The 27,255-nt window shown below is 43.6% G+C and overlaps 1 protein-coding gene across 6 annotated transcripts in view; it reads left to right on the top strand.

Moving 5' to 3' along the window:
• IGF1 (insulin like growth factor 1) overlaps positions 1-27,255 on the top strand; it is a 95,030-nt gene that overhangs the window by 2,894 nt on the left and 64,881 nt on the right. For all 6 annotated transcript variants that reach the window (XM_063133374.1, XM_063133377.1, XM_063133378.1 and 3 more), the window contains exon 2: positions 4,945-5,104. In XM_063133374.1, the coding sequence (XP_062989444.1) occupies positions 4,945-5,104 (160 nt within the window). The remainder of the gene's footprint in view (positions 1-4,944; positions 5,105-27,255) is intronic.

Raw genomic sequence — 27,255 nt, 5'->3', positions numbered from 1 at the left:
TTAAACTTTTAAAGCTCACAGGAATTACACTGTGTCACATTCTTGGCTATTGCCAAAAGAGGAGGTCGAGTGGGGAGACACTGAGACCCTGCCTCTTGGCCTAGAGATATTTTCCTTACAGTGTAGCTTTGCAACAAATTCTCAAAAATCATAATATGATTAAATGAGGTTTATATTTGAGGCAAGGCCAGATTTGATCCAAGAACACTCTGTTAAATACACAGTGTTCTTCAACAGATACTCAATGTCATTCAATTCAGACTATGATAGAACAGCTCTTTGAATTGTACTCTTAAGATCATGAAATCAGCAGGTGATTTAACTCCATTGTAAACAGCATTGAGCTATTATTTAATGTGTTGGGGGAATGATATTATTAAAGCAGGGACTCTTCAGAGTTTTCAAGATTAAACATCAAGGGCCCTTTTGAGTGTTGTTCAATCATGTTCTTGCATTCAGGATTGCTTGGGGGGGGGGTTTGCCGATTATTTCTTGAACATGACAAAGTTGGGAAATGACTCATGTTGTGAAGGGGGGTGGAATAGTTCCTCTCCAATCACTGTTTGATGTATCTCTTTGGCCTCTGTGATGGATGTTCTCACTGTAGCAATGTCATTATGATGAATGAAAGTGTTGATTTCAGCTTCCATGTTGCCAATTTCTGCTTTGATACTGCCTAGCAATTACCCCAGTTGTCATACAGATGAACGGTAGTATTGGAAGGGTTTGCATAGAGGAAGGGCCTGAAAGGGAGGGTGCCATGCAGAACAGAGGAGACCTCTTTGCTCTGTATATTAACCCATCTGTGGCGTTCCTGTCTGTGAAAGTCTGGCCGGTCATTGCCAATGAGTAGTTTTGTCCTTACCATCAATGATATACCCAAGAACAGGTTGACTTTCCCTCCTAGGAACAAATGGCAAAGTAAAAGGATGCACTTGAGGACACCACAGGGGCTAAACTGTGGTCCTCCTCCAGGTGCCTACCTCGAGGGAAGCTTGGAGAATGGCAACCAGGGAGAGGGCCTTTTCAGTGGTGGCCCCTCAATTATGGAATGATCTCCCTGACGAGGCTCGCCTGGCGCCAACATTGTTATCTTTTCAGCGCCAGATCAAGACTTTTCTCTTCTCCCAGGCATTTAACAGCATATGCTGAGTTTTTAAACTGACCCCAGAATAGTTGTTTTTAAATGGATATTATCTGTTTTGTTTGTATTTTATGCTTTTTATGGTTTTAAATTTTGTATATTTCTTTTTAATGTTCACTGTTTTTAACTTTTGTAAACCACCCAGAGAGCTTCAGCTATGGGGTGGTATATAAATGTAAATAATAATAATAATAATAATAATAATAATAATAATAATAACAATAATAACAACAACAACAACAACAACTCTATTTCTCAAAATAAGTGACACAAACACACATAGCCATTGAGAAGCAACCTTTTGGCTATCTATGTAGCCCCAACCTGGGTTCAGGATTTTGGTCACACTAGAATGTGACAGAATGTTGGGAGGGAGGCCCAGATTGCTGAGTGATGTCTTGTCTATCTATAGACAGATGGGTAGATAGGTGGATTAATAGAGTTTTTCGGTGTTGAGTTGTGACAACTACTGAAAAAACAAGATGGAGATACTGGCATGCTTGGGGAAACCACAAGGTTTGCAGAAGTACAAAAAGTATTTGGTGGGGGGTAGGGAGCCCTGTAGGAACAACGACATTCACCCAAACCAGTCCAGTGTTCAATGGCCATGTAATGCCAGCTGTCTGTTTGGCAGGGGAAGGGGATGGAATGGATTACCCTAGAAGCAGGGGCAGGTAGCTGGCCAATTGCAACACTGGACAGAGGCACTGCGCACTGCAACCGTTCTGTCGCAGGGCCAACTTCTGAATCAGGTTTTGACCCCAGCAAGTGTTGAGGTGCTCCTGATGGCTCTTGAATCCAACGAGGCATGAGGTGCGCTTTTGTGCTTCTTGTGGCTGGATGGTGCTTGTGTTTGCAGTTTCCGCCTGGGCCTTCCAAAGTTCTGTAAAGAATGTGATTAAATTGTCACCGATGTCCAGGAAAGATCAGTGCGCCGCAGCTGCTTTGTGCCACTCCGGCACAAAGCAGCTGCTAATCCTAATTTAAATAGCATTTATACAAGGCTTTGGAGCTGCTTGGGCAGCTGGACCACACCCAATCCATTTGGCCTTGCCCTTCACAGTTGAACCAAGATTGTATCTGTTGATTTAAACCCTCTGACAACAGCACAGCAGCATGGGTTTACCTATGAGCTGCCAGGATCGACAGTTATCAGCAGCCTTCCCCAACCCAGGGCCCCCAGATGTGGTGTGGTGTGGTGTGTCTCCCGTCATCCCCAGACAGCATTGCCTTTGGTGAGAGTTGTAGTCCAAACATCTGGAGGGCATCAGATTGGAGAAGGCTGTGTAGGGCTCCTGTGCATTTAATAGTTAAGCAAAAGGGAGCAGTCAGGTGCATCTTTTTTTCTGTCGCAGGGGCTGGAGTTGTGCTATGGGCAGTGGGGGCTGGGGGCTCCTATGAATCTGCTCCAGGTTTCAGCTAGAACCAGTCAGAGTTCTAAAGGAGCTATGCAAGGTGTAGAGCAGAGTCCAGGGCTCCTCCAGAGTTATCACTGCTTTGAACTGAAACCCAGAACGGATTTATCACCCCACTGACATCGGAGCCACAAGCCTCCACTGGCTCTGGGAATTGGCAGAAGAACTTGCCTTGAGTTGAACTTGGCAACTGCCTTTTCCCTACACTTCCAGGAAGGATCTTCATAACAAAGAAAGGGCGCACAACCTTTGGAGGCATTGAACTCTAGCCTATTTTCACTGTACCTTTATTTAAGAACTGCGCACAGGAATTTGACAACTGTAGTTCACTTCAGGAACAAGGTAGGCATGGATGGGCCCTTGCCAAGGGCCCACACCCCAACAGGGACACATTGACAAAAGTCCCCTGGACTTACGCCTCCGTTTGACCAATGTGACCAATGTGTTTGTACACCTGCCTCTTGCTTTAGCCCAATCAACAGTGATGGTGTCAAGGAAGGAGGGATGGTAGATGTGACAACCTACTTGCTCCCAAGGAAGCAAGTGATAGCAATGCTGAGAAAAAAGAGGAGGAGTAAGAGGAGCTGGTGATCATGGTGGTGAGAAGGTAGACTCACTGAGGAAGAGGGCCCATTGAGCTGTCCTAGCCAGAGGGCCCTCCAAAAAACTGGAACTGCACTGTTCAGGAATGCTGGTAGTGTTTCAGTCTCTGAAGAGCCCTTTACATGACCTTTTGCAGTGTGGTGTGTTGCTTGGCTTGATCCCTGTCCTAGTCTGGGATGGGGAGGGGCAGGGTTAGTTTCCAGCCAAGCCAGGTCTGAGCCAGGCCGCTCACTCGCTCTCTTTCGAAAAGCCCCAGCCTCTGTGCTTTGCCCTCCAACTCCAAATGAGTGCGGGCGAGTTGCAGTTGCTCAGTGAAGACGGAGATGCACTTGACACATGGTCACTGGAATTCCAAATCCCAACGTTTTGCTTCGGTCTACTGACTATAAAATAAATAATATAACGCTGATGAATCAGAAGCAATCAAATGATACTGACATGGTATGAAAATAATTCACTTTTAAAAAATAAATATTTCATTAGAATTCAAGAACTTAAGAAGAGCCCTGCTGGGCCAAGCCAAAGGCCTATCTATTCCGGCATTCTGTTCACATGGTGGCCAACCAGCTGCCTTTGGGAGGCCCATTATATTGCAGTACAATGAATTTGGACTTGGAGCATCTCTCTCCTTTAACATCTCTGACTTTGTTTTATAGTCTACATCAAAAAACCTAGCTGGGTTCTCTGTAGATGTAATATTAACATCTGCCAATAATATAGAAACTTAAACGTCGTCAGAGTTTCCTAAATATAAATAAAGTACTGAGGAAATAATATTGGATGTTATAGCCCTATAAAAATCATAATATAAAGGAACGTGGACCAATATTTCCATCATGCCACTTCTCAAAGGGCAGAATCTTAGGTAGGGATAGATGATAACTTCATTCAGTTCATAAACAGTCTGGAAAGAAATGGAGACTTTTTATTTTAAAAAAATACATGTAGAAGAAAGCAAAACTGACAGGACGTCACTCTTAAAAGAATGTGTTTGGATTAAGTGTACACTACTGCTTTTCAGCGGTATTGAAGTGCACTGATAACTGTTGGAGCACAATCCACATTCCATATACAGCTTTCATAGTGTTTTTCATATTTCCTGCTTTTTATTCCACATTCATAATGACTTGACACAAGGTGTAGATCTGGCCCCTGAAATGTGTAGAAGCCTTGTATGAAATGCCAATGCTCTTATCAAAAGACTGGCTTCCCTTTGAAATTCTTCACATGTGGAGGAAGGGGACAGACATCCCCAAATTTGCTTTAGATTTCATTTCAGTCAGCCTTTCAAGCAGTCTACCCTGAGGACATGGACATAAGGACAGAACTGAGGCAAGAAAGGAAAGGTGGGAGAAAAACAGCATGCAGGGAGGGAATACAGAAAGTGTTTTTGCCCGGAGCAGGCCATAGCTGTCATAGGACGGCCCCTTATTAAAAGACATCCTCTGTTTGAAGAACTGACCAGTCCAAGTCCAATTTAAAGATAAATAATTATAAGAAGTGAGAACAAGGGCTCTGAAGTTGTCCATCTAGAGTTAGCACCTGGTCACTGTGCTACGTTGAGATGTATTTTCATTGAAATTATAGTGATGCTTTCTCAATTTGCATATATACCTATAAATCCGTATATGCAGATTCCATGCAAATTCATGTCCTCTGCTTTCGGTGATGTTTGGGGGCAAGAAAGTGGGGAGGGCGATGTGTAAGTGCCCACCCCACCAGGCCCAGCCTTAGAACTCTAGTGGGGAAACTCTCACCCAGTACTTTCTGCTTCCTTGGCAGGTGAAGATGCTCACTGTCTCCTACGTTCATCTCTTCTACTTTGGCCTGTGTTTGCTTACGTTAACCAGTTCGTCTGCTGCTGCTGGACCGGAGACTCTTTGTGGTGCTGAGCTGGTCGATGCTCTTCAATTTGTCTGTGGAGAAAGAGGTTTCTATTTCAGTAAGTTTGAATGCCCACTATTATTTCTCTCATTTAAAAGTCCTAATATTTTCCCCAGCAGTCTTTCTGAGGTGAAGGGGATGTAGCTCTTGGAACTATGCACATGAAAATGATCAAACCACAAAACAAAGACCCAAAAAAATTAAAAGGCTTATTCTCCCAAATCCCCAAGGCTCAAAGATTGAGTAAAGCCCAATATTTGGTACGAGTTCAGCATCTTCCCTCTACTGCTCAAAGCTGTAATGAGTTTTCCTTTTCAAGAATATTGTGCCTTTTAACTACTTCTCAGCTCCTTCTCTCTTACTTTTGCTGTGTTTGCTGATATCCCCATCACCACTGTCCAAAAGAAAAATGACTCCCCAAATGAAAAGGTACAACATGGTTCACCTGGCAACTCCTTGGAATAGCACTATAGCACTTCTAACTCAATTAGGAACTGAGCGCCACCTGATCTTACACACTCATTTGGCTGTAACATCTGGTCTGAGTGGTTACGTGTAGTGACATTGAGTGAAGGAGGAAGTGTGGGAGCCAGAGAATCGTACCATAAAGGAAGTGACTGCTACAGGATGAGCGTGTCAATTCTTGCTATTGCCTTGGGTTTGTGCTATTTGGCTAGCAGGGATGTGGAAAACATCTGCATCGAATCCTGAAATGATAGGTGTGCCTGTGGCTGCGTGGATGGAAATGGACCATAGCTCAGGGGAAGAGCGCATGCTTTGCCTGCAAGCGATCTCAGGTTGAGTCCTTGGTCTCTCTAGTTAAAACAGGGAAGAACAATGTGTGGCCACGTCAGCCCCCAAGGCCTTAACTGTGGCCCCCAGCAGTCCCCTGACCCCTGCTGCCAATTTCCTCACCCCAGAAGTCCTAATGCAGATTGTCCTTTCCTCATTGGTGGCAAAGGGTGTTGGTTTGTGTATATGTGTGTGTGCGTGCGCGTCATATGCTCTGTGTGTGTTTGTGTGTGCACACATGTAGTACCTGACTCCAAGCCAACATCACATTTGACTCTTAGGGATTAAAAGGCTATGCACCCCTAAGTTAAAGGATCAGGGATTGATTGATTGATTTATTGATTGGTATCCTGCCTTTCTACCAAGAAAAATGGCACACAAGGCAGTAGGAGGTAATGTGGAAATCTTCTGGAGACCCATTGACAGTAAGAATGGATAGCATTGGGTTAAGTGGACAATACTCTGGCCTGGTATCAGGCACCCAGTGAGGACCAAAACCATTCGAATACTTAGACCAAGCTATCTGATGCAATATTAAGCAGTTTCTCATATCCTATCCTTAAGGTGCATTTAGTTAACATATCGGTCATTGCCCATCTATAAGAGTCACAGGGTGGTGAAAAAGAATTGTCTTCATTTATCAAGGTTGTCATAAGTGTAACTGCAAAATATGGACATTTGTACTGCCCCCAAGGTCCTTCCTGTGTGTGAATCAATTCAAAAAAGTATTAGATGACTTTAAGAAGTAGAAATAATGTGTCAAAAAGAATGTCCTATAAAACTGAGCATCGACTGAGAAAATAACAAGCTATAAAATTGGAGCAATTTTGAAGCACCAAAATTGCATAAAATTGGAGTATCATCAATAGTGGAAAGATATTTTTTTCTACTGAATTAAAATTCTTTAGCCCTCTCTTGCTATAGTTTATTTATTTATTTACAATATTTATATACCGCTCCCTATCCAAAGATTTTGGATCAGTAAACAAATTGCCAGAGTGATCAGTATGATAATGTGATTATAAAGGTACATATATTTCTGCTAGGGTTGTCTAACTCAAAACTAAATTAAGTTTTTAATTTGGACACATGCTTATGCTTGCATTTGGAGCTTTGAATGGGTCATTCTTGCAAAATGAAATTCTCATACATCCATAGCTACATATCACTGTTTGCATTTGACTATGTATATGAGATGAGGGCCAGCCCTGTCATTAAGCAGAGTAAAGCAATCACCTCAGGCAGCAGATGCTGGGGGGCAGTGTTGGCAGCCTCCGGGCTGTTGCTCCTAAACACCCCACCTGTTCTCTTTTGCCTGAGGATAGAGCTGTGCATGCCACACAACCTTTCCAGTGGCCCCTAAACTAGGAGGATATTATCTCATCACTGGTGATGAGGTATGACTGAATTGCCAGTCCAGCTGGCTTCCGTACATGTTTTTTGCCAGGGTCTCCTCCGCCTCCTCTGCCCATAGGTGAACGAAACATGCCTTCAGGCAAGAGAAGGCCATGGCTGCAGAGGTGAGGAGGAAGGGCTGTTTTCTGGGAATAGAAGGCACAATGTTAAATTTGTAATTTTGCATTGCTGCTGTTTTTATCTGGTTGAGCTTTTATATTGTATTTTATATTATGGTTTTATACTGTTGTTTTATACTTTGAATGTTTTTAATTTTTGTGAACCGCCCAGAGAGCTCTGGCTATTGGGCAGTATAGAAATGTAATAAATAAATAAGTAATAAATAAATTTTCTGCTCAGCTTGGAGTCCCAGTTGCATCCCCAGCAAGAACGTGAAGCTTTGCTGTGTGTTGGGAGCACCTGCAGCAGCTGCTGCTCCCTTTCTCATCCCCTGCCTGAAGGCATGTTTCTTCAGCTTCAGGTAGTGGAAAGGAGAGACAGAGGCAGTGGCAGCTGTTTGTAGGATCCAGGCAGTCACAGCCAGGTGTGCTGTGTTTGTCCTATTCTGCTCTTAAGCCGTCAACTAGGGGTGCTCACGTTTGCAAGCACCCTTAATTGAATGCTCAAGACAGGCCTGATTTGAGCCCTTAGAACCACTGCTCTGTAGTGGGGAGCATACTGTGTCAAACACCACACCTCCACATCAATTATGGGATGAGACATAGGGTTTGGTCCCATATCTGCCTTCCATAAACAGAAGGGCTCTCCCTGTGGAAGTTGCCTCTGAATGGTTTTGGGGGACCCTATCTCCCCCCACACACAGCACAGCTCAACCCATTCAGCAGGGACCACTGATTTTCTGTGTAGCGTTTTCAGCAGGCTGGAAGAGCTGCTGGGGGGGGGGGAGCAGGGAGGGAATCTGCTTCCCCCACACAGTTGTGCATGCCTAAATTTGGGTCCAACCTCAGAACCAAACATGTTCAAACTCTTCTTTCCACTTGCTAATGTTTAAAGCTGAGAAATAGTTGAACTGAAAATTAACTTCATAAACTGGAATCTCAGATAATTGTCCCATTTGGCACATCAAACAGAGTACTGATCATTTGCACATCAAACACCACACCACTCCCACTGCATTCTTTCAACCTCTCATCTGATTTTAACGTATATACCTCATTGGTGTAAAAACTGGCTCATCAATATAAATTATAAGGAATATCTGCACTAAAAAGTTAGTTTTATATTTCTTCCATTCTCATTAATTCCCTGAAGAGATTCTGGGCATTTGGAAAGCGTGAGAGCAATTATTTCTTAGGGATTCCCAAAACTACTGACAGAACTACAGTTCCCAGGGTTCCTTCAGGAGAGGGCATTGTACAGCAATCATCACCATGGCCATATTCACTCGTAATGCTAAACAAGAGTTACCATGGTTTTTAGTGTTATGAGGGCAAGCCACAATAAGCCTTCGGGCTCACATGTCTCTCTCCCTCTCCAGCATGGCTACAATGATGAGGAGGAGATTGGAGATTTCCACTTCCAATTTAGATTAACCACAGTTTAGTGTATCATCCAAACACTTAACCAGCCTACCCCAGCCCAGGACCCTCCAGATGTTTCAGACTGCTGCATCCATCAGCCCCTGCCAACAAGGTCAATGATTGGAATGCTGGGAGTTGTAGTCCAAAACACCTGGAGGGCACCAGGTTGAGGAAGTCTTCGCTAAACTGTGCTTAATCTTAAATATGGTTTATTGAAGCAAGCCAGCTTCATAAACTATGGTTTGCAGTAGGCTTATTTCAATGAAAACAGAAGCAAACGCTTCTGGACTCCTCCTTATGGTCATGCCAGAGGAGGAGTAGGGAGCTCACAAGCTGAGGCCTGAGGCCTACCACAACTCATCTGTAGCATACTAAACTGTGGTTTAGCATTGTGTGTGAAATGATGTATGTATTCTAACTCTATTAGCAGCCATGATATTCAAACTTTTGATCAGCCTTTAAGTATTAAACCCCTTGGAATTTTGATCCAGTACAGTACTATCTGGACTGACAGTCTGAGAGCCCTGAAGTCCTCTGTTTATTCACAGAGCAAGCCCAGATGGGCAGCGGGAAGGGACAACGCAAGTTTCCAGACCCCATTCCACCCAATGGGCCTCACCCATGACTCAGAGGGATGACCTCTTTGGGTGAGAGAGCACAGTTCATTCCATATACTGATTGTGCCCTTGAAATGCTCTGCCAATGAGTGTACTAATTAATTAGTGCTTATTGTGTTGGCATGGTTTTTTGTGTGTGTGTTTGTGATGTGGACACAGGTCCATTGGCCTCTAGACTGAATCTTGCAGCTGAGGGTGTATCACTTCATGGCTGCCAGCTATAAAATTAATGTTCCGTGTAAGATCAGGTCTAGTAGTTATTGCTTGAGTGGAAGATCTCCAAGGAAAACAAGCTGTTCAGGAAATGCTTATTCAGTTGACCTTACTTTGCCATCTGAGTCAGTCCATGCTCAGGGTTAGAGAGAAGCCACCATTTGGCTGACAAAGAGACATCCTAGCCACTGAAAAAGATCCAACACTGTGGTTTTTCAAGTATACAAAGTAGGGCTACCTTTAGGAAAGCTGAGTTTTCTCTTCTCCACCCCATTCCTGTTACAGTTAATGGGACATGCGACGTGTGTGTTTTTCCCTTCTGGTATTTTATCGGTATGTGTGTGGATCTGTCTGTCTGTTTCTCTTTTCTGGTCTATAAATCATCCATGAAGATATCACAGATATGAGAGAGAGAGAGAGAGAGAGAGATTCAGGGTCATAAAATTCCACTTCCTAAATATAACAATTTTGCTAGGACAAAGATTCTGAAAAGTATTGCACTTGGTGTCAAAACAAAGAGAGCTGGTATTCTACCTGCTAATTGGATATATTGGACTATATGCTCCTCTATTACTGATCAAATCTGGTGTCTCCAGAAACCACATTGCTTGTAATAACAGAATATTAGCCAAAGTTACACCCTTGACAATGTAGGGTGGGAGGGCTTTTTAGCACCTATTTCTCTTGGCCAGAGATTGTGGGTCACTTATGTGTCCCTTCTAAATCATCATCTGTCCTGAGATGTAGGGATAAGGTGGACTGGAAATAGAAATAGACCTTCAATTTGTAGGTTCTCACACTTGGATTTAATGTAGCACTGCACCAAATAATTCTGATGCTTGATGTTGTTAATGTGGACACTGCTATTCTGATGAGTGGCACATCCTTGCTTGCCACACATTTCAGAAGACGTTTCATATCTATTCACATTGTTCCCCTGATTTTCTGCTGCTTCATATTTGAAACAATGCTGCACACACCCTTCAGGCATTCAGCCTCCTCACCTGATACAGGAGCATGAGCAACCATTCCTGTCCCCAGCCCACTTCCTGTGTGGCACCAGGAAGTCTGAAGGGAGAATCTACTCAAGCTCACTTGAACATAAGTAGAAAATGCCCCCTGATTATGAGCTCTTCTTTATCAGGGTTTCCAGTTGCTCAAAGGCTTATTATTATTATTAATAAGAACCCCAACATAAGGAAAATCCGATACAAAAAGTCCACTTTTTTTCAAATGGCTCTGTACAAATGGACCCTTTGATAGAGCGGATAACACCTGATTGTCCCTCCTGACAAAATAAAGCTGGCCGAACCCCAATAAATTGTGTCTCTTTGAATATCAAAAAAATATCAAAAAATACCAACAAAAAAACCGATCCCACCTTCAGTAGCTACCTCAGATCTTTTGATATAATACTCCTACAAGAGACTTGGTGTGTTGGGGATATTTGCCTGAGCAATTATAAATGTTATGCAATCCCTGCAACTCCTGGTAAAGACACAGGGCGCCCATGGGGGGGGGGGGTCTAGCCTGTTGTATCTCATCAGTACTGAACTGTGAAAGTTACCTTATTAATAAGTTACAATCTCTGGCACTCATATTTTTAAAAATCAACTTTACATCATATATCCTGGTAAATGTTTATTCCACCCTGGAAATCGGCCCGCTATAGTGAGGACATTTGGGAGAATCTCCCTGAGTATTTACTGTCCTTGCAAATTCAGTTCCCTGAAGCTTTACTGATTTTAGCAGGTGACTTCAATGCTCGGATAGGTACGGACTGGTCCGCAATAAAACAACTAACCTACTTTATACCGGACGACTTTCCATTTATAGATGATAGACATTCTAAGGATCCAACAATAAATATACAAGGGAAGAGGTTTGTCCAAATGATTTTTCAAACCGGACTTATAGTCCTAAATGGCTCCTTCCCTGAGGACAGGAAAAGTGAGTTCACGTTCATTAACCACCTAGGCGCCAGTGTTATTGACTACGTTGCAGCCTCGCCAGCAGCATTAGGAGAGATAATGTCTTTTAAGGTTGACACCTACCCATGCAGTGATCATCAGCCTTTGATCGTACAGATGGGATGCGCAAAAAAAGCTTTGGAAAACAATGGAAATAAAACTGCAATCCGTTGTTCAGGCAGCTCTTTTTGCCGTCAAAGATGGGCAAACGTGGACTCAAGAGCCCTGGAAGACCTATGGCATTCCGCGAATCTTCAGGTCCTGAGAAACACACTGCTCAATTCTAAAGACCCAGAGATCGTAATAGATTCCTACGCCCAGATCACAGCGGCAACTGAGCCACTGTTACTACGGAAAGGCTACCCAAAAAAACAGAGGCTAAAGGCGGGTAACCCGTGGTTTGATGAGGCCTGTAGACAACTCAAAAGGGAAATTAACAAACAACATAAACTTCTAAGAGATATGGATATAGTCCCGCTACCCCCTTCCTACTTGGCACTGCGTAAAAACTACAAAAAGCTAGTCAGAGATAAGAAGCAGGAATATATTAGTACGAAATGGGCAGAACTGTCTTCAGCACTTGAAAGCAATGACAGTTCCAGATTCTGGCATCTTATCTCAACTATAAGACATTCTGAGACCCCCACTATTACCATTCAGGAATGGGAACTCCACTTCCGATCGCTCCTTTATGACGAGACCGCCTGCTTACCCGCTCTGCAGGAGGAAGATCTGCAGTCAAATAGCTGGGACCCCGTCACCTGTGAAGAAGTAGCCTCCCTGATAAGAAAGCTAAAGAGAGGCAAGGCCCCGGGGAGGAACAGTATCCCACCAGACTTCCTGACGGACTACCCTCACTGGTGGATACCAGTGTTGGCAGCCCTATTTACTACAATTGACAGATCTGGCAAATTTCCCAAAGATTGGTCAGTGGCAATTGTAGTGCCCATTTATAAAAAAGGGAGTAGGTCAGACCCTAAAAATTATCGCCCCATTAGCCTGCTGGATATTTCCAGTAAACTATATGCAAGACATCTTCTAGATAAGTTGGGATTATGGGTGGCTGGAGAAAACCTCCTGGCCGAAGAACAAGCAGGCTTTCAAAGTGGCAGATCTACAATAGACCACTGCTTCTTACTAAAACACCTAGTAGGGAAATATACAGCCCCTCCTTATCACTCACTTTTCGCAGCATTTGTAGACTTCAGAGCAGCTTTTGACTCTATACCCCGTCCCCACCTTTGGTGGAGGCTATCACTCTTAAACATTGACCAGAGGTTACTCAGGAGAATACAGGGGCTGCACCAAAACTCTAGCTTATGCGTGAGAACCTCCGCGGATGGTGATCTATCAGATCTCATCCCTACCAATAAAGGAGTTCGCCAGGGATGTCTGCTAGCTCCTCTTTTATTCAATCTATATTTAAACAATATTGTCCCTACCCTAACTAGTCATGACTTCCATCCATCCCACTTAAAGGATAGGAACATTTCGGTGCTACTGTATGCAGATGACGCTGTTCTCCTTTCACATACGCAAGTGGGGATGTGTAGGATGTTGAGAGCACTAAGCGTATATTGTAAGAATGAAGCCCTTCAGGTCAATTACAATAAAACCAAAATCTTAGTTTTGGGGGAAAGGAGGAAAGTATGCCATTGGCAGCTAGATAGTCGCCCGCTTGATCAGGTGAATAAATATAAATACTTAGGAGTAACATTTCAAAGCTCCAGATCCTGGTCTGAGCATTTGGGTGCAGCAGCCTCAGCAGCCAATGTAACAGCTAACACTATTTTCCACTTCACAGCTGGTGCAGGAGGACAGTGGATTGCACCACTGTTAGAACTGTTTAAAAGCAAATTATTCCCTCAGATTCCGTACGGAGCGCCCATTTGGGCCCATGCAGATATCACACCATTAGCAGTAGTCCAGCATAAATTTCTATCTAGGGCCCTCGGAGTTCCCAGATCTACATCTAAGGATATTGTCTGCCTGGAAACTGCATGCCACTCAATCCATACATTGACTCTAAAAGCAGCAATATCCTTCTGGTTAAAGATAGTGTTTCAGTTGGCCTCACCATTGGTGCTGTCCACATATGACGATATGGGGAAGGATTCATGGGCAGACAGGATGAGACACTCTGTCTCCAAATTGGGCTTCTCGCAAGCATTCCTCTTTATGAGGGGGTTTGACGGGGCCAAGGATGAGATTTCTAGAAGGCTGTATGACTGTGATATTCAGACATCTATGGCAGCGGTCGAAGTGAGCCGCTCAAATGGGCTCTATAAAAGTATCATTACTGCTCCGGGAAAGGCTCCCCTATATTTAACTTCTGGAATGCCACAAGAGCTGAGATGGCTATTTACTCGGTGCAGGTTAAATTCACTACAGCTGATGGAGGTGAAGGTGCGCTATAAAAACCACCCTAGCGCCAATGTAGATTGCCCAGCAGGCTGCCCTAAAGCTGAGGATATGATTCATCTCCTAGTTGAGTGCCCAAGGTATGCGGAGCTGAGGAAACATTCCTTGAGCCTTTAATTCCCAGGTTTAACTTCATGTCATCTAAAGTAGGGATGTGCTCCGCTTCCAATTGGACCGGCGAATTAGAAGCAGAGTGGGGGGCTTCACCTGCCCTTAAGGCGGAGGCGAAGAGGATTGGGGGGCCGGCGGAGCGTGGCGAAGAGGATCGAGGTGAAGGCGGATCCTTCACCTCGATCCGGAGCTCCGCCGGAAAGGTAAGTGGGGTTTACCGGGCACTGCCGCTGTCGCTGTCGCCCATGCGGCGACAGCGGCAGGGCCCGGTAACCCCCCCCTCCTCTCCCTTACCTGCGTCCATCCGCGGTCCGTCGGCTTCTTCAATTGAGCCCGCGGTTCAACCAGGAAGTCTAGGCCGCACTTGCGGCCCAGACTTCCTGGTTGAACCGTGGGCTCAATTGAAGAAGCCGACGGACCGCGGACGGAGGCAGGTAAGGCGCCCCTCCCCCTTGGTCCCTTACCAGGCTCTGCCGTCGTTGCCGCACGGGCGGCGACGGTGGAAGGGCACGTAAACCCCCCGCCCTCCTCTCCCGGCCTTACCTGGCGCCACTCCCCTCCACTGCGGAGCTCCGATTCGGAGCCGGAGCCGGAGCTCCGCGGCGAAGAGGAGCGGAGTATAGGCGGAGCGGCGCGGAGCGGGCCGATCCGAAATTTTCGGATCGGCCCGCGGGGCGGAGCGGGGGGTCCGTGCACACCCCTAATCTAAAGGTGTAGTTCAAACACTTTTGGTTGGTACAGACTATTATACATCATTTAGGACTGCCAAGTTTGTACACCGGGCGACGGAGGTCCGGAAACTATCGATTGACTCAAACGATTAAACTCTAATAACCAATATTATATGTTGGTTAACATTGTAATTATAACCTGGATGACTGTTATCCTATTAACTCTCTTTTTTGTAGCATTTTTGCTGGCTAGTGGCAAGCTCGCGGCGGGTATGTTATTGTCTCATCTGTTTGCGAATGGCCCATGCGGCTAATATGCAATAAAGTTTAAATTTAAAATTATTATTAATTATTATTATTATATTTTAAATTTTTTGTAGCACCCCATAGCCAAAGCTCTCTGGGCGGTCTATATTGAAGCGAGGTTGGTATCTGAGCAGACATTGAAGGTGGGATTCACATGTGTGCCTCCAGCTGATCGCCTTTTTTAGCCTCCACATGAGCAGGCTGGATACCTGTGTGGGGCTTGTGTTTTAGCCACATTATGGTGATGTGACTCACATATAAATGCACATAAGAATACACTGTTTTGAAACAAGCACCTTGCAATGTGTTGGTGTTCTTAAACACCTGGCTTTTAAAATACCTGGAGAATTCCAAGTTTCTTTTCTTCTTTTTAATTAAAAGAAGCAAATCTGTTCCTGTGTACATGAATGTCTAGAGTTTGGGGCTACTGTATGTTTTTGAAGTACCAAAATCCCCCTCATGGTTATTTTTTGTGCATATGAAAAATAAATTGGAGAAAATTGGGGATACATTTTAAGGGATGTGAAACTGTTTACAAAACTCAGCCTGCCAATTTAGCTCAGCTAAACTCCCATGATTTCTTGTCCAATTTCCATGGAAGTGTTTTGCAAAGTTTAAAGTTCTAACAGGACATAGTGCCTAATGATTAAGCCATGACTAAGATTGACTACCTACCAACTTTTGGTACTGATCTGTTGTGAGACATTGGACTGGTTCAGACATAATGTTAAACTGAGAACAAGCCTAGTCTCCACACCGCATGCTAATGCACACACACACCACCTTCTCCAGTGCAGCCATGAGGAGCAGTTTGGAAGCTTTCACTTCCATTTTAGATTAACCACAACTTACCGTGTCAGCTGAACCCAGACAAACTGTAGTTAATCTTAACTATGGTTAGTGGAAACAAGCCCGCTTCAAACCATCATTTATGAAGCTGGCATGTTTCAACTAACCATAGATAAGATTAACCATGGTTTAGGGTTTGGATGACACAGTAAACTGTAGTTGACCAAAATGGAAGCAGAAGTTTCACCTGGCAGCCAGAGGGGAAGAAGAGAACTTGCAAGCCTGCAAGCCTGAAGTTCATTCGCATGACGTCCAAATACAGCCAATGGGGCTAAATGTTGGATTTCTATGCCAGCATACATATACATTGACAATAAAGATTCATATCAGCCAAAGCAACAGGCTAAAATGTGATTCTAGGGCAGAGTTCTAAGTATATGGCAACAAGGCAGGCCCTACTATGAGGCAGATTGAAGCAGCTGCCTCAGGCTGCAGATGCTGGGAGGCAGTGAGTGGCAGCTAGGTGTTGGAAGGCAGAGCTATGTGGGCCATGTGGCCTGCCTCGCACCCACTAAACTAGCCTGTTACCTTCAGCTGCAGTAGCAGACACTTTCACATTGCCAGTATTCAGCTAAGATTCAACTGCCACTCCAGTAAAATTCTTTATATGGAATGTGCAGGGGGGGGGGGGGGGGACAGGCAACCATCTTGTCCTTTGTCTCAGGCCCTTTGTGGCAAAATTCTGATTAATTTACTGTATGTTAAGATCCTGAAGGGTGATGGAGATGGGGTCCCTCCCACAAGTGAAAATGCAATGGTAAAGAAAGAGTGGACCAAAGCAGCACATTGCAGTTCTAGGAGTTGGTAAGCAATGTCCAGTGCAGGCACAGGCCAATGGTATTCTTGGCCCCTGCTGGGCATTGCTGAAATGGCAAGTGCCGCTTTGCCCCATCCTCCGCCATGCCATCTCCTGCAGCGATTGCTGTGATCACATTTCCTGTCTGTACAGAGCCACCTTTCCTAACCTGGGGCCCTCCGGAAGTGTTGGACTGCAACTCCCATCATTCCCAGCCAACAGGGTTATTGGCTGGCTGGGAATGATGGGTGTTGGAGTCCAACACATTTGGAGGGCAACAGGTTTAGGAAATGGCTGGTACAGACAGAATGTGCAGAGCGCTTTACACATACACTTTCTCACCACAGCCGTGTAAGAAAGATCAGTATTTGGGACCATAGAGGGAAAGAGGGAGGGACCTTAGGGGAAGAGATGGATGGATCATAGCTCAGTGGAAAAGCACATACTTTACATGCAGAAGGTCCAGTCCGTGACATGCCTAGTTAAAAAGACCAGGTAGCAGGTGAAAACAAAAACCTCTTTCTGGGGCCTGTTTTCATGGTGCTACTTTGCCACTCCTTCCCCTGAAACCCCATGTTATCACCGTTGTAGGGTAGGGGCAGGAAATCCCCATGCCAGGAGGGAGCACAGGGTTTTCCAGCAGTTATCCAGATACTGGAACCTATCCCCAACCTCTTCCCAGCTTCCAGCGATCAATCACAAGTTGCTATCCACTGCCGAACACCCCCAGATCTATGCCAGAGCAAGGTTACATGGCAGAGGGTGACCTCGCTTCAAAGGGAAAAATCGGGGTAAGCCCCCGATTTTTTATGGCACAGCTTCAGGGAGAAGCCCTGCGGTGGCTGCAAGTCGGCTGCTGTATCATATAACCAACACCGCACCAACACACAGCCACCATGGGGCTTTGAAGACATTTAGATAGCTCCCTGGAGACCCACTGCCAGTCAGGCACATAAAACAATACTGGACTAAATGAACAAATAGTCTGATCAGATTTTTCTAGATGGACATGACAGGATTGGCGAAGTCATGTTTTCTTGTACTAATTCAGAAATTTCCTGACTAGTGATCATGTTTTAAGTAAGACTGCTTTTTGGATGTTGGTGTGGATATATTTTGGTAGGCCCAATTTCTGAAGGTTTCCTGTATAGGTTTTTTTATGTGATGCTGGTGACTGATGTGACTAACAGAAAAATTGTGACCTTTTCCTGTTGCCATAGTTCTTAACTTCCATAGCAGCTTCCTCTATAAAGCTGTTTCTGTTGTTGTTGTTGTTGTTGTTGTTGTTGTTGTTGTTTTCTCTCTTTTTGCATTCGTGACGGTTTTTCTGGATGAATGTGATGGGCTTTGCCAAGTCATATTGTCTTTTACTTATTCAGGAATTTCCTGACTACTGAGTATGACTGCTTTCTGGATGTTGGTGTGGATGCATTTTGGTAGGCCCAGTTTCTGAAGATTTTCTGTATAGTTCTTTGATGTGATACTGGTGACTGCTTTGACTAATGGAATAATTCTGAACTTTTCCTATTGCATTATTATTATCGTCGTCGTCTCCCATATTGCAGACTGGAGGCTATGGCCGATAGGGCAGCAGTTTGCTTAAGGCCACATGATAAGAGGTGACAGTTCAAACAGGGGCATCTCAGTCCAACAGCTCAGCCTCTTAGCCACTGTGCTGCAGTAGCTCTTCAGTTACACATAAACCAACACACAACTGAAGAGAAATGTGCATACACTCATGGCTCAAAGAATTATCCACAGATACAACAGGGAAATCAGGGAGAGATGGAAAAACACAGAAGGAAGAGCTGGCCAAGAGCAGCTAGGTGATAAAGAAGAAGTCATATTTCACCGAGCAAAGCAATCTTGAACCGGTTGCCAAATAGCAGCCAACGTTTCCAAATTGTCTCTCTTTGTATGGCATTCCATTATTTGCTGCTAAAGCAAGCTGCCTGGTAGCCCAAATTCCATGGCATGATGAAAAGGCGGCTTTCCAAGCTCACAATAAGATGCTTGGCAACTGTGACAAATCTTTGTATCTGAGCCCAATAGCTCTTGGGGTCCGAACAGCTGGAAAATCACCTGAAATCTTATGTCTTTTTCAGAAGGAACCACAGGTATTCAACACAAGACTTGGACATTTGATTTTCCTAAAAAGTTCCTCCTATATAATAACGCTGTGAAACCATAACGTATGCACTAAATTGGACCCAGGAGGTGTACATTGCTAGCATGCATCCCAAAAAATCAATTCCCCTACTTTTTCAAGACAAACATTACATTAAAAATTTGATAGACATTCAATGGGGTTTAGGATCCAAAGTGGGGGAAGAGATCACGCTCAATAGATTTCTAAAGATGAGCAAGCTCTTCCACTGCTTTCCTCTTTCCAACCACCCAACCCACATCAGGAAGAATGCAGATCACTTTTTTTCTGAGCCAATCTCATAAAAATGACCTCCCATCCCTAAAACCCTCTTGCACCCTCTCCCTTTCTCTTCCTTTACTTATAAAATGGTGGAAGCAACCGTGGCACAACAGAAGGAACAACAGGGCGGGGGAGAGGATTTCTCATTGTAGCAGTCCTTGGAGGACTACAATTCCCATGAGCCCCCAGGCCTTCTGCACACTATTTGGTGCACCAGAGTGACCATGAGGGTGTGAGGGAAGGGAGTAACCTCCTCCCTGGTGTGCCGCTGCCACCACTGCTAGTCAGATAAAGAAAGGGGCGTGAGGTGGAGTTTTGTGGACAGTGAGGTGGGTTGGGTGGCCATTTATGAATCATCAGAAGCTCAGCTATGGAGAGCTACTTTTACTCAGAGGGTTGCCTGCTGGGTGAGAGACTTTACTTCCTAAAGATGATATCTTACCATTCCACTTCCAGGGAAAGAGAGTATTTTTCTCTTAACCCTTTTAAAGTAGCACCAGATTCATATCGTTAATTCAATGATTTATGTGTCAGTTTGGAAGTTGGAGACAATGTTGGGGGTGCTCTCACAAAATGTCTGCCATGGGGGATGCTTACCCATTCATAAAATTGCTGTCATGGTAATTGTGGCGGGTCACTAAACACTCATTTCTAGGGCTCTGCACAGCCCTCTGATTTGACTTGGAGGCCAATTTGGAGCTTCCAAATCAGCCCGATTCATCTCAGTGCACCTCGGCACTGGGCTTCCTTGCTTTGGCTTTGGTTTCGAAGATGAAGCAAGGGGTGGCTGCTGAGGTTTGTTAGATGAATCAACATCGACTGTCCAAAAAACTCAGCCTGAGAATATCTCTTTAAACTGAAGATTTAGTTTAATGTCCCATGATGCAATTCTCAGGCTTGCTTCCCGGTTCTAACTGCTCTCTCTGTCAACAGTTGATAAGAAGTCTCCAAGAGGTCTTGTTTTGTTTATCTCTCCACCACCCCCACTTTATTAATGTTTCAATATTTGTTATAAGAACAAAGTAATTCACAATTTTATTGTTCTCTACCATTGAAGAATTGTCTCTAATATTGTTCTTTAAGAACACACGAATTTAGACTTCTGCCAGTATGGTTTCCTGGACTCCCCTCTCCCAGTTGCTACCCCCTTGGTCCCTCCCAAATGCTACCCCTCTGCTCCACTCCGTTCCCTGCTCCGCTCCCTGCCAGCCGCCCAACTTACCTGTGGCTTCCGTGCACTGGTGAGCTGCCCAGCCTCTTCGTGGGCTGCCATAGATCTAGGGTTGAAAACTATGGCAGCCGGAAATAGCCATTTCCAGCCGCAACCCAAGAAGAGGCTGGACAGCTCACCAGAGCGCAGATGCCACAGGTGAGTCGGGCGGGCGAGCAGCAGGGAGGGGCAGGGGAGGGAGGCGAGGGGGTGAGCAGAGGTGCCCCATTCTGGTCTCAAAGCTGATTTGGGCCAAGGCAGGTTGAATCAGCCCGCCTCAACTCAGATCTGGGCTTCAGCACCTAAGGAAAGCACAGCCCTCCTCATTTCCCAGAAGGTGAATTGGTGACTCTAACAGAAAAATAACTTTTCCAAGAACCTAAGACAGAAGTAGAGTCTGAATTCTGAAACACAAGACCACACAGTTGAACCCAAATAAATATGGTGCTGGAGGATAGAACTTTATTTTGAAGACTACCAGCCTCCCAATTAATTTCTTTTTAAAAAAAAAATCATAAGAAATTAAATTAAAATCAAGAGGGGCAGTGAACCTGGTGAGTACCAAGAGAGGTACCATGGGCTCCATTGTTGGAGATGAAGGGGAAGAGTTCAAGGGAAATAATGTTCCCCACCCCACCTGTGGGGAATCTAATCAAGGGAAATGGGTAGAAAGTCGACAGTGTAATCTACCGTTGCTAGTAAGAAAAGGGACGACGGTCCTCTGGAAAGTGGGACTGAGCCAAATTAATGAATACTTGATTCATTCATTCAGCAGACCTAGCATAAATCTAAACTTTCACAAAATGAAATGCATTTTTCCAGTTACAAAAGTCATCTTGTGTGCTTAAAGCAAATCTTCTGAGGCATCGCTTGCCTTAAAAATGAAAACCACAAGCTGGAGTTAAAGACTTGGCACTGGATAGGAAGAATGATCTAACACATGCTTCCTTGAACAGAAGAAGGAATTTCATAAAAGAATTGGGCAGATTTTGGTTTCTGTGATATTTGGCACTTGGCACTGCCTGTAGCCATCCATGATGTAAGTTGGCTGTTGGCTTTCTTGTCACCAAGACAATACAGGGGGGGAAATACATTGTGTTACCCTGACGATACTAATGGACCTCCCCTAAACATATAGGTGCTTCTATATTTTCATGGGCCTCTTCAAACCCATGTAAAATGGCAACTATCATAACATTTTTTTTATATCCATGCTTGTTCTGACATCCTTCCTTCCATCCTTATCTCAAAGTTCCTGACTGAGCTGATCCATGTTCTAACATCCAGATACACATCATGATGATATTAATTTATTTTGTTTATTTATTACATTTATATCCCATTTTTTCCCTCCTTAAGCAACCCAAGGCAGCATACATAATGCTCCTCTCTATTTTATCCTCTTAACAACAACCCTGTGAGTTAGGTTTGGCTGAGAGTTTGTGGCTGGCCCAAAGTCACCCAGTGAGCTTCCAGGGCTGAGTAGGGACTAGAACCCAGATCTCCCGACTCCCAGTCTGACATTCTAACCACTACACCACACTGGTTTCTGCATTTAAGAAAGAGTCTTGTAGGAATCAGGTTTACATGAAAACATTCAGACATGCAAATGTATGTTTGATCCCATGCTTCATATTGAGTAAAAAAATACATCATGTAGATGGTGCTCGAAAAACAATGCATCTGGGTTCTCTCACTCTGCTCTGCTCTGCTCTCCTTTCGGCTGTACAAAATTTCAAATGAGAAAGAAGAGTGGATATCCTGATGCTGGAACTGACCCTTTAAGAGTACTGAATCAGAGGACGCTGAGTTTGTCAGCATATTACAAAAACTGACTGAGCAAGAATTCCAGAAATGAGAGCCACCGGCGCCATTGCACACTTCCAGTAGTATCTGGAAAGAAAGTTTATGTGGAGGAATTTGAACCCTGCCGAGCAGAAAAACGAAAGATCAGCCATAGGCAGTTTTGTGGCTGCATACCGTCTTGCAATTATCAACTTTTTCTTAACTGTTTCTCATTTAACTTGTGCAAACTTTGGGGGGGGGGAATGTGTTGTAAGTTTTTAACCCCTGGAAATGAGAGAAATTTATAGTTGGACAAGGAATATCAGTTTGAGTACTTAGTGTGAACCAACTGGAAACACTGACCATTGTGCTATCAAATTTAATAAGCCATGAATTTCACAGCCACTATGCCTTCGATAAACTGCTCAAATCAAAGACGTATCTGTAGCGTCCATCGCTTGATGGCCACTTTCTGGAAACCCCGTTCCATTAGATTCCTACCAGTTGGCAACAGCAAGAGACAACATTTAAGGGGGGGGGGACTCAATCCACTCATATACCCTTTCTAAAAGAATGATTTTTTTTTTTCATTTGGTGAAATTACTACTGCTACAACAGAGATGATGTGCTGAATGGTTTGAACTGGAGTTGCAGCCAAAGGCAACATTTCAGGCAGATAAATCTTTGGGCGATGCCTTTGTTGCTGAATGAAAATCAGAACTTTAATGGCTGAAATCCATTTGCCCTTTATTTTAGACAAGGCAGGGCGACATCTTCAATGGTTTTCGATTAGGTCAAATTGAAAAGAAAGGCGGGGGGAGGGGAACCAAGTCACTTAATACTGGAATCCTGAAATGTGCCGCTTGTTTTTGTGCGCATTGTCCATGCATTGATTTGGGTCATGTTGGCAAAAATGACTTAAAGAAGCACTTGGCAAGCTCAGGATCAGTTCTTGGCGTGACTGCCCCTCTTCACATTTTCACAGAACCTTAAATACCAAGAAATCCTTGACTTGCTTTATTTTTGGCAGAATCAGTTCTGTCATCAGCCAAAACCTTTGCACATGATTGCCTCTATTTGTCCTGATATTATTAATGGCTTTGCAATATTTGAGCAGGGGTAGCAAGAGTCATTCAGACAAATCATACCAAGACCACACAGCCTCTTATAATTAAAACCTTTTGCTCATAATGCTGAAGCATATAAGGCAAACTACATAGCAACTGCGTTGCAGAGCCAGGTTACATGGGCGTCACTGCATAATGTGCACTGCAATGTGCAATGGATTGTATCCCATCTTTGGGCCTTTTCACATATTACATTTCTTCTGTTACAGATTAAATCTCAGAACCTCAATGCATGGTCTGCAATTAAGGGTGCAACTATAGGATCCATGGTAGAGGGTCATCAAGGTTAAATACCTCCAGCAAAAGAGAGCCTATCAGTTCCTGAAGAAGTCTGTGCCACTGCTGAAGAGCTATTATTAATTATTATTATTATTATTATTATTATTATCATCATCATCATCATCATTTCTATACCGTCCAATAGCCAAAGCTCTCTGGGTGGTTTAAATTCAGTTTTTTGTAATGTCTAGCCAAAATCTGCTTTCCTGCAATTTTTACAGATGGTTTTAGCCCTCTGTGGCAACATCAAAGAATTCTTCACCCTCTTCTGTAGGATAAAGACAAAAAGAAGTACTTCTTCACATGACACATAGGCCTTAGCTAGACCTAAGGTTTATCCCAGGATCATCCCGGGGTCGTCCCTGCCTGCTCCCGGGATATCCTGTGTGTCATTTACATGAACAGGGATGACACCGGGACAATCCCAGGATAAACCTTAGGCGTAGCTAAGGCATAGTTTAAATATGGAAATTGCCTCCTCAAGCTGCAGTGATGGCCACCAACATAGGTGGCTTTTAAAAGGGATGGAGGGGGGGAGGTAGAAAAGTCCAGATACAGAAAAAAGATTTATTTCTAGGTCCAACATGTTCTGGAAATTCAGGAAACTAAATCAAATAAAATTCAATCTCTTACTATGCAGTATTGAAGCAAAATTGTTCCAACTATTTTAGTTTTAAACACAAAACAAAAACACTGAAACATCTGAACCTGTAAATCAAGACAGTATAATATCAAAAGCCATTTTATTAAAAACTAACAATAGGAAACATATATATATATATATATATATATATATATATATGTTAATATATAATTATATAATAATATATAATTATTAATATATAATAATTATATAATATATAATTATTTGAAGGACCAAGTATCTTATTTAAGAAGAAACCACCCTGAGAGATTGTTTGGTTGTTTTATTGAATTTCTAAGTCACCTTTCTCTCTTTTTTTTTTAAAAAAAAAGACCTAAGGCAACTTTTAAAAAAGGCTGAAGGCAACTTACAACAAAATTATTACAATTATTCAGTTCATTATAGGCTTTTAAATGCCTGGGAGTAGAGGAGCCGGGGTAACCCGTGACGCCCAGCCACATGTTCCGCTGTCTCGGGATCATCCCTCCCTTGCCCCGGGATATGGCCCTACACTTTAGGCCCACTTTTTCCGTGGTCTCAGGGGTGGGGTGGGGGGAGGGGGAGGGTTTTTTTTAAAAAAAAGCACCGTACGGTTTTCACTCAGACGAACATTTGTGCGCAGGGGACAATCCCAGGTGAATCACCAAGATATTGCCCCATCTAGCTATGCCCACTGTCTCATGAGTCCCACAAACAACTCTTGCTCACCTGTACCTACACACACACCTGAACCCTAGTTTGTATAAGCCAATTTCCTTTATTGTAAATGAGGAGGCCGAGATGCTCCCCTGACCTCCTTGGTTCTCTCCATACATCTCTTCTGAACCAATTTCAAGTGTTATTTTGAGGACATTCTCACACGTCATGCCAAAGAGATTTACTGCCTTATTTGTTATATTGGTAGTTATTGTTTTCACATGAAAGGCTTCCTTGTTTTTTGTTTGTTTGGGGGTTGGTTTTGTTTTTTGCAGAGAGCATGTTGGTGAGGCAGCAGTGTGCACGGCTTCAGCCATGAAGGTTAATGGGAAGTGAATTGTTACATCTATTTTCTTTTCAATTTAGCATGTTCACAGTTATGACCATCTCAAAAGCCCTTTAAATTGAGTTACAGCATCGCACTTCTGCATCCCTTAAATTGCTAAATTATGATTCATCAGGCTCCATGGAGGAGTTTGGTTCCGCCCCCGCTCCACACCCCACACACGCATACATACACACACACACACACACACACTTAAAGTTTTATGTATTTTTCTTTTTCCATTAAAGTTTCCAACCTTTCTCAGACATATTTAGTTTGGCAAAAAGAGTAACGGTGACTCATGGAAAAGATTTGAGAATGAGCTACTGAAAATGTATCTAATTTCTCTTTGTGTAATTTAGGAGCAGGCAACGGATACGTGGGTAGAGTCACAAAGTAACAAGTGGATTTTTTTAAAAAAAAAAGGTTGCCAACCTACTTCTGCTAGGGAACCTTAAAGCAGCCTTTCAAAAATCTAGGCCAGCGTTTCCTTTTCTTTGAATCAGATTGTGTACATCTATATCTACCTACACGTTTTGATCTGTTGTGTTTGATGGGTTTTATTGTGAACTGCCCAGAGAGCCTCAGCTATAAGGCACTATAAAAATGGAATAAATAAAGGAATGCACGCTCTAAAACCAACATTTGAAAAGCAAGGCCTGCTAGCCTCACAGAACTTTGTACAAACCTTTATTTCAGAGGTGGGGGCCTGAATTCAATTTTGGGGAAGTTCTTATGGGCTCCGTTCCAGTGGTGGGTGTGGCTAAAGGCACAGTGGGCAGAGCCAAAGGGGCATGGCCAAAACGCCAAAAAAAAAAGCACCTTAGGGAAGGCATTTCAACTTTTAGGAATGAGGGAAATGACATACACTCGTACACATTCCTTTTATATCTTGTGTAACTTGTATTTTTTACTTTCATTGGGTATTGAGATCCTACTTAGGCCATTTTGTATGTCATTCCCCTCATTTTACTGTAGATCTTCCATAAGCACATCAGTTATAGATTAAGGGGTGACCATATGGAAAGGAGGACAGGGCTCCTGTATCTTTAACAGTTGTCTAGAAAAGGGAATTTCAGCAGCTGTCATTTGTATGCAGGTAGCACCTGGTTAAAGCTGCAGCAGGTATAATAGAGTGACCAGATACTAAAGAGGGCAGAGCTCCTGCAGCTTTGTGATGAAGAGGGGATTCCACCAGGTGCTGCATGCATACAAACTACACCTGCTGAAATTTCCCTTTCAATACAACTGATAGATAAAGGAGCCCTGTCCTCCCATATCATCACACTAAATAATTAGTGTTTCTTTAGTGATTTTTATTTATTATGTACGTTCTTCTTTTTAGTTGCCTTTATTTTGTTAACTTTATTTCGAAATAAATTTCATGATAATTTTCTTTTAAAAAGTAATAGGGGAAAAACTGCACAAACCAACAAGCAATCGATGGCTGAGTGAAAGAGGACAGGACTGGGGAAGAAGGCGTGGCCATCTGGGGAAACCCTGAGGGCCAGACTCAGACCTCATTAGGGCTGGATTGGGCCCCCAAACCTGATGTTCCCCACCCCTGCTTTATTTGGTTCTATTTCCAAAGGAAGTGAACATGGCATGATCCACAACTATTCCATCAAGTAGGACAAAGAATGGTTCTTCATGTGCTTTGACATTTAACACTAATTGTCCTCATTCATTTTATACCACCCATAGTGATGGTTTCGTTGTGGAGATTTGCATTAAATTCAGCATTTGGGTACACTTACATTCCTCTTTTTATTTTAGCTGATTATGCCAATGCTACCGTCATCTTATTAGCAGTTTCACTCTGGTTATTTATTTATTGCATTTCTATACCATCCAATAGCCGAAGCTCTCTGGGTAGTTCACAAAAATTTAAACCATCAAGTACAATTCAAGGTATAAAACAAACCACAATATAAAAAGCTCGATATAGAAGTACAATATAAAAGCACAGCCAGGATAAAACTGAGCAGCAATGCCAAGATTTATCCAGATTTAAAATACAGATTTAAAACAGCA

This window comes from Elgaria multicarinata, chromosome 9 (genome assembly GCF_023053635.1).
Source record: "Elgaria multicarinata webbii isolate HBS135686 ecotype San Diego chromosome 9, rElgMul1.1.pri, whole genome shotgun sequence".
Lineage (NCBI taxonomy): Eukaryota > Metazoa > Chordata > Lepidosauria > Squamata > Anguidae > Elgaria > Elgaria multicarinata.
Note: the sequence above shows the minus strand (reverse complement) of the source record. Positions and strands in the feature narration are given on the sequence as shown.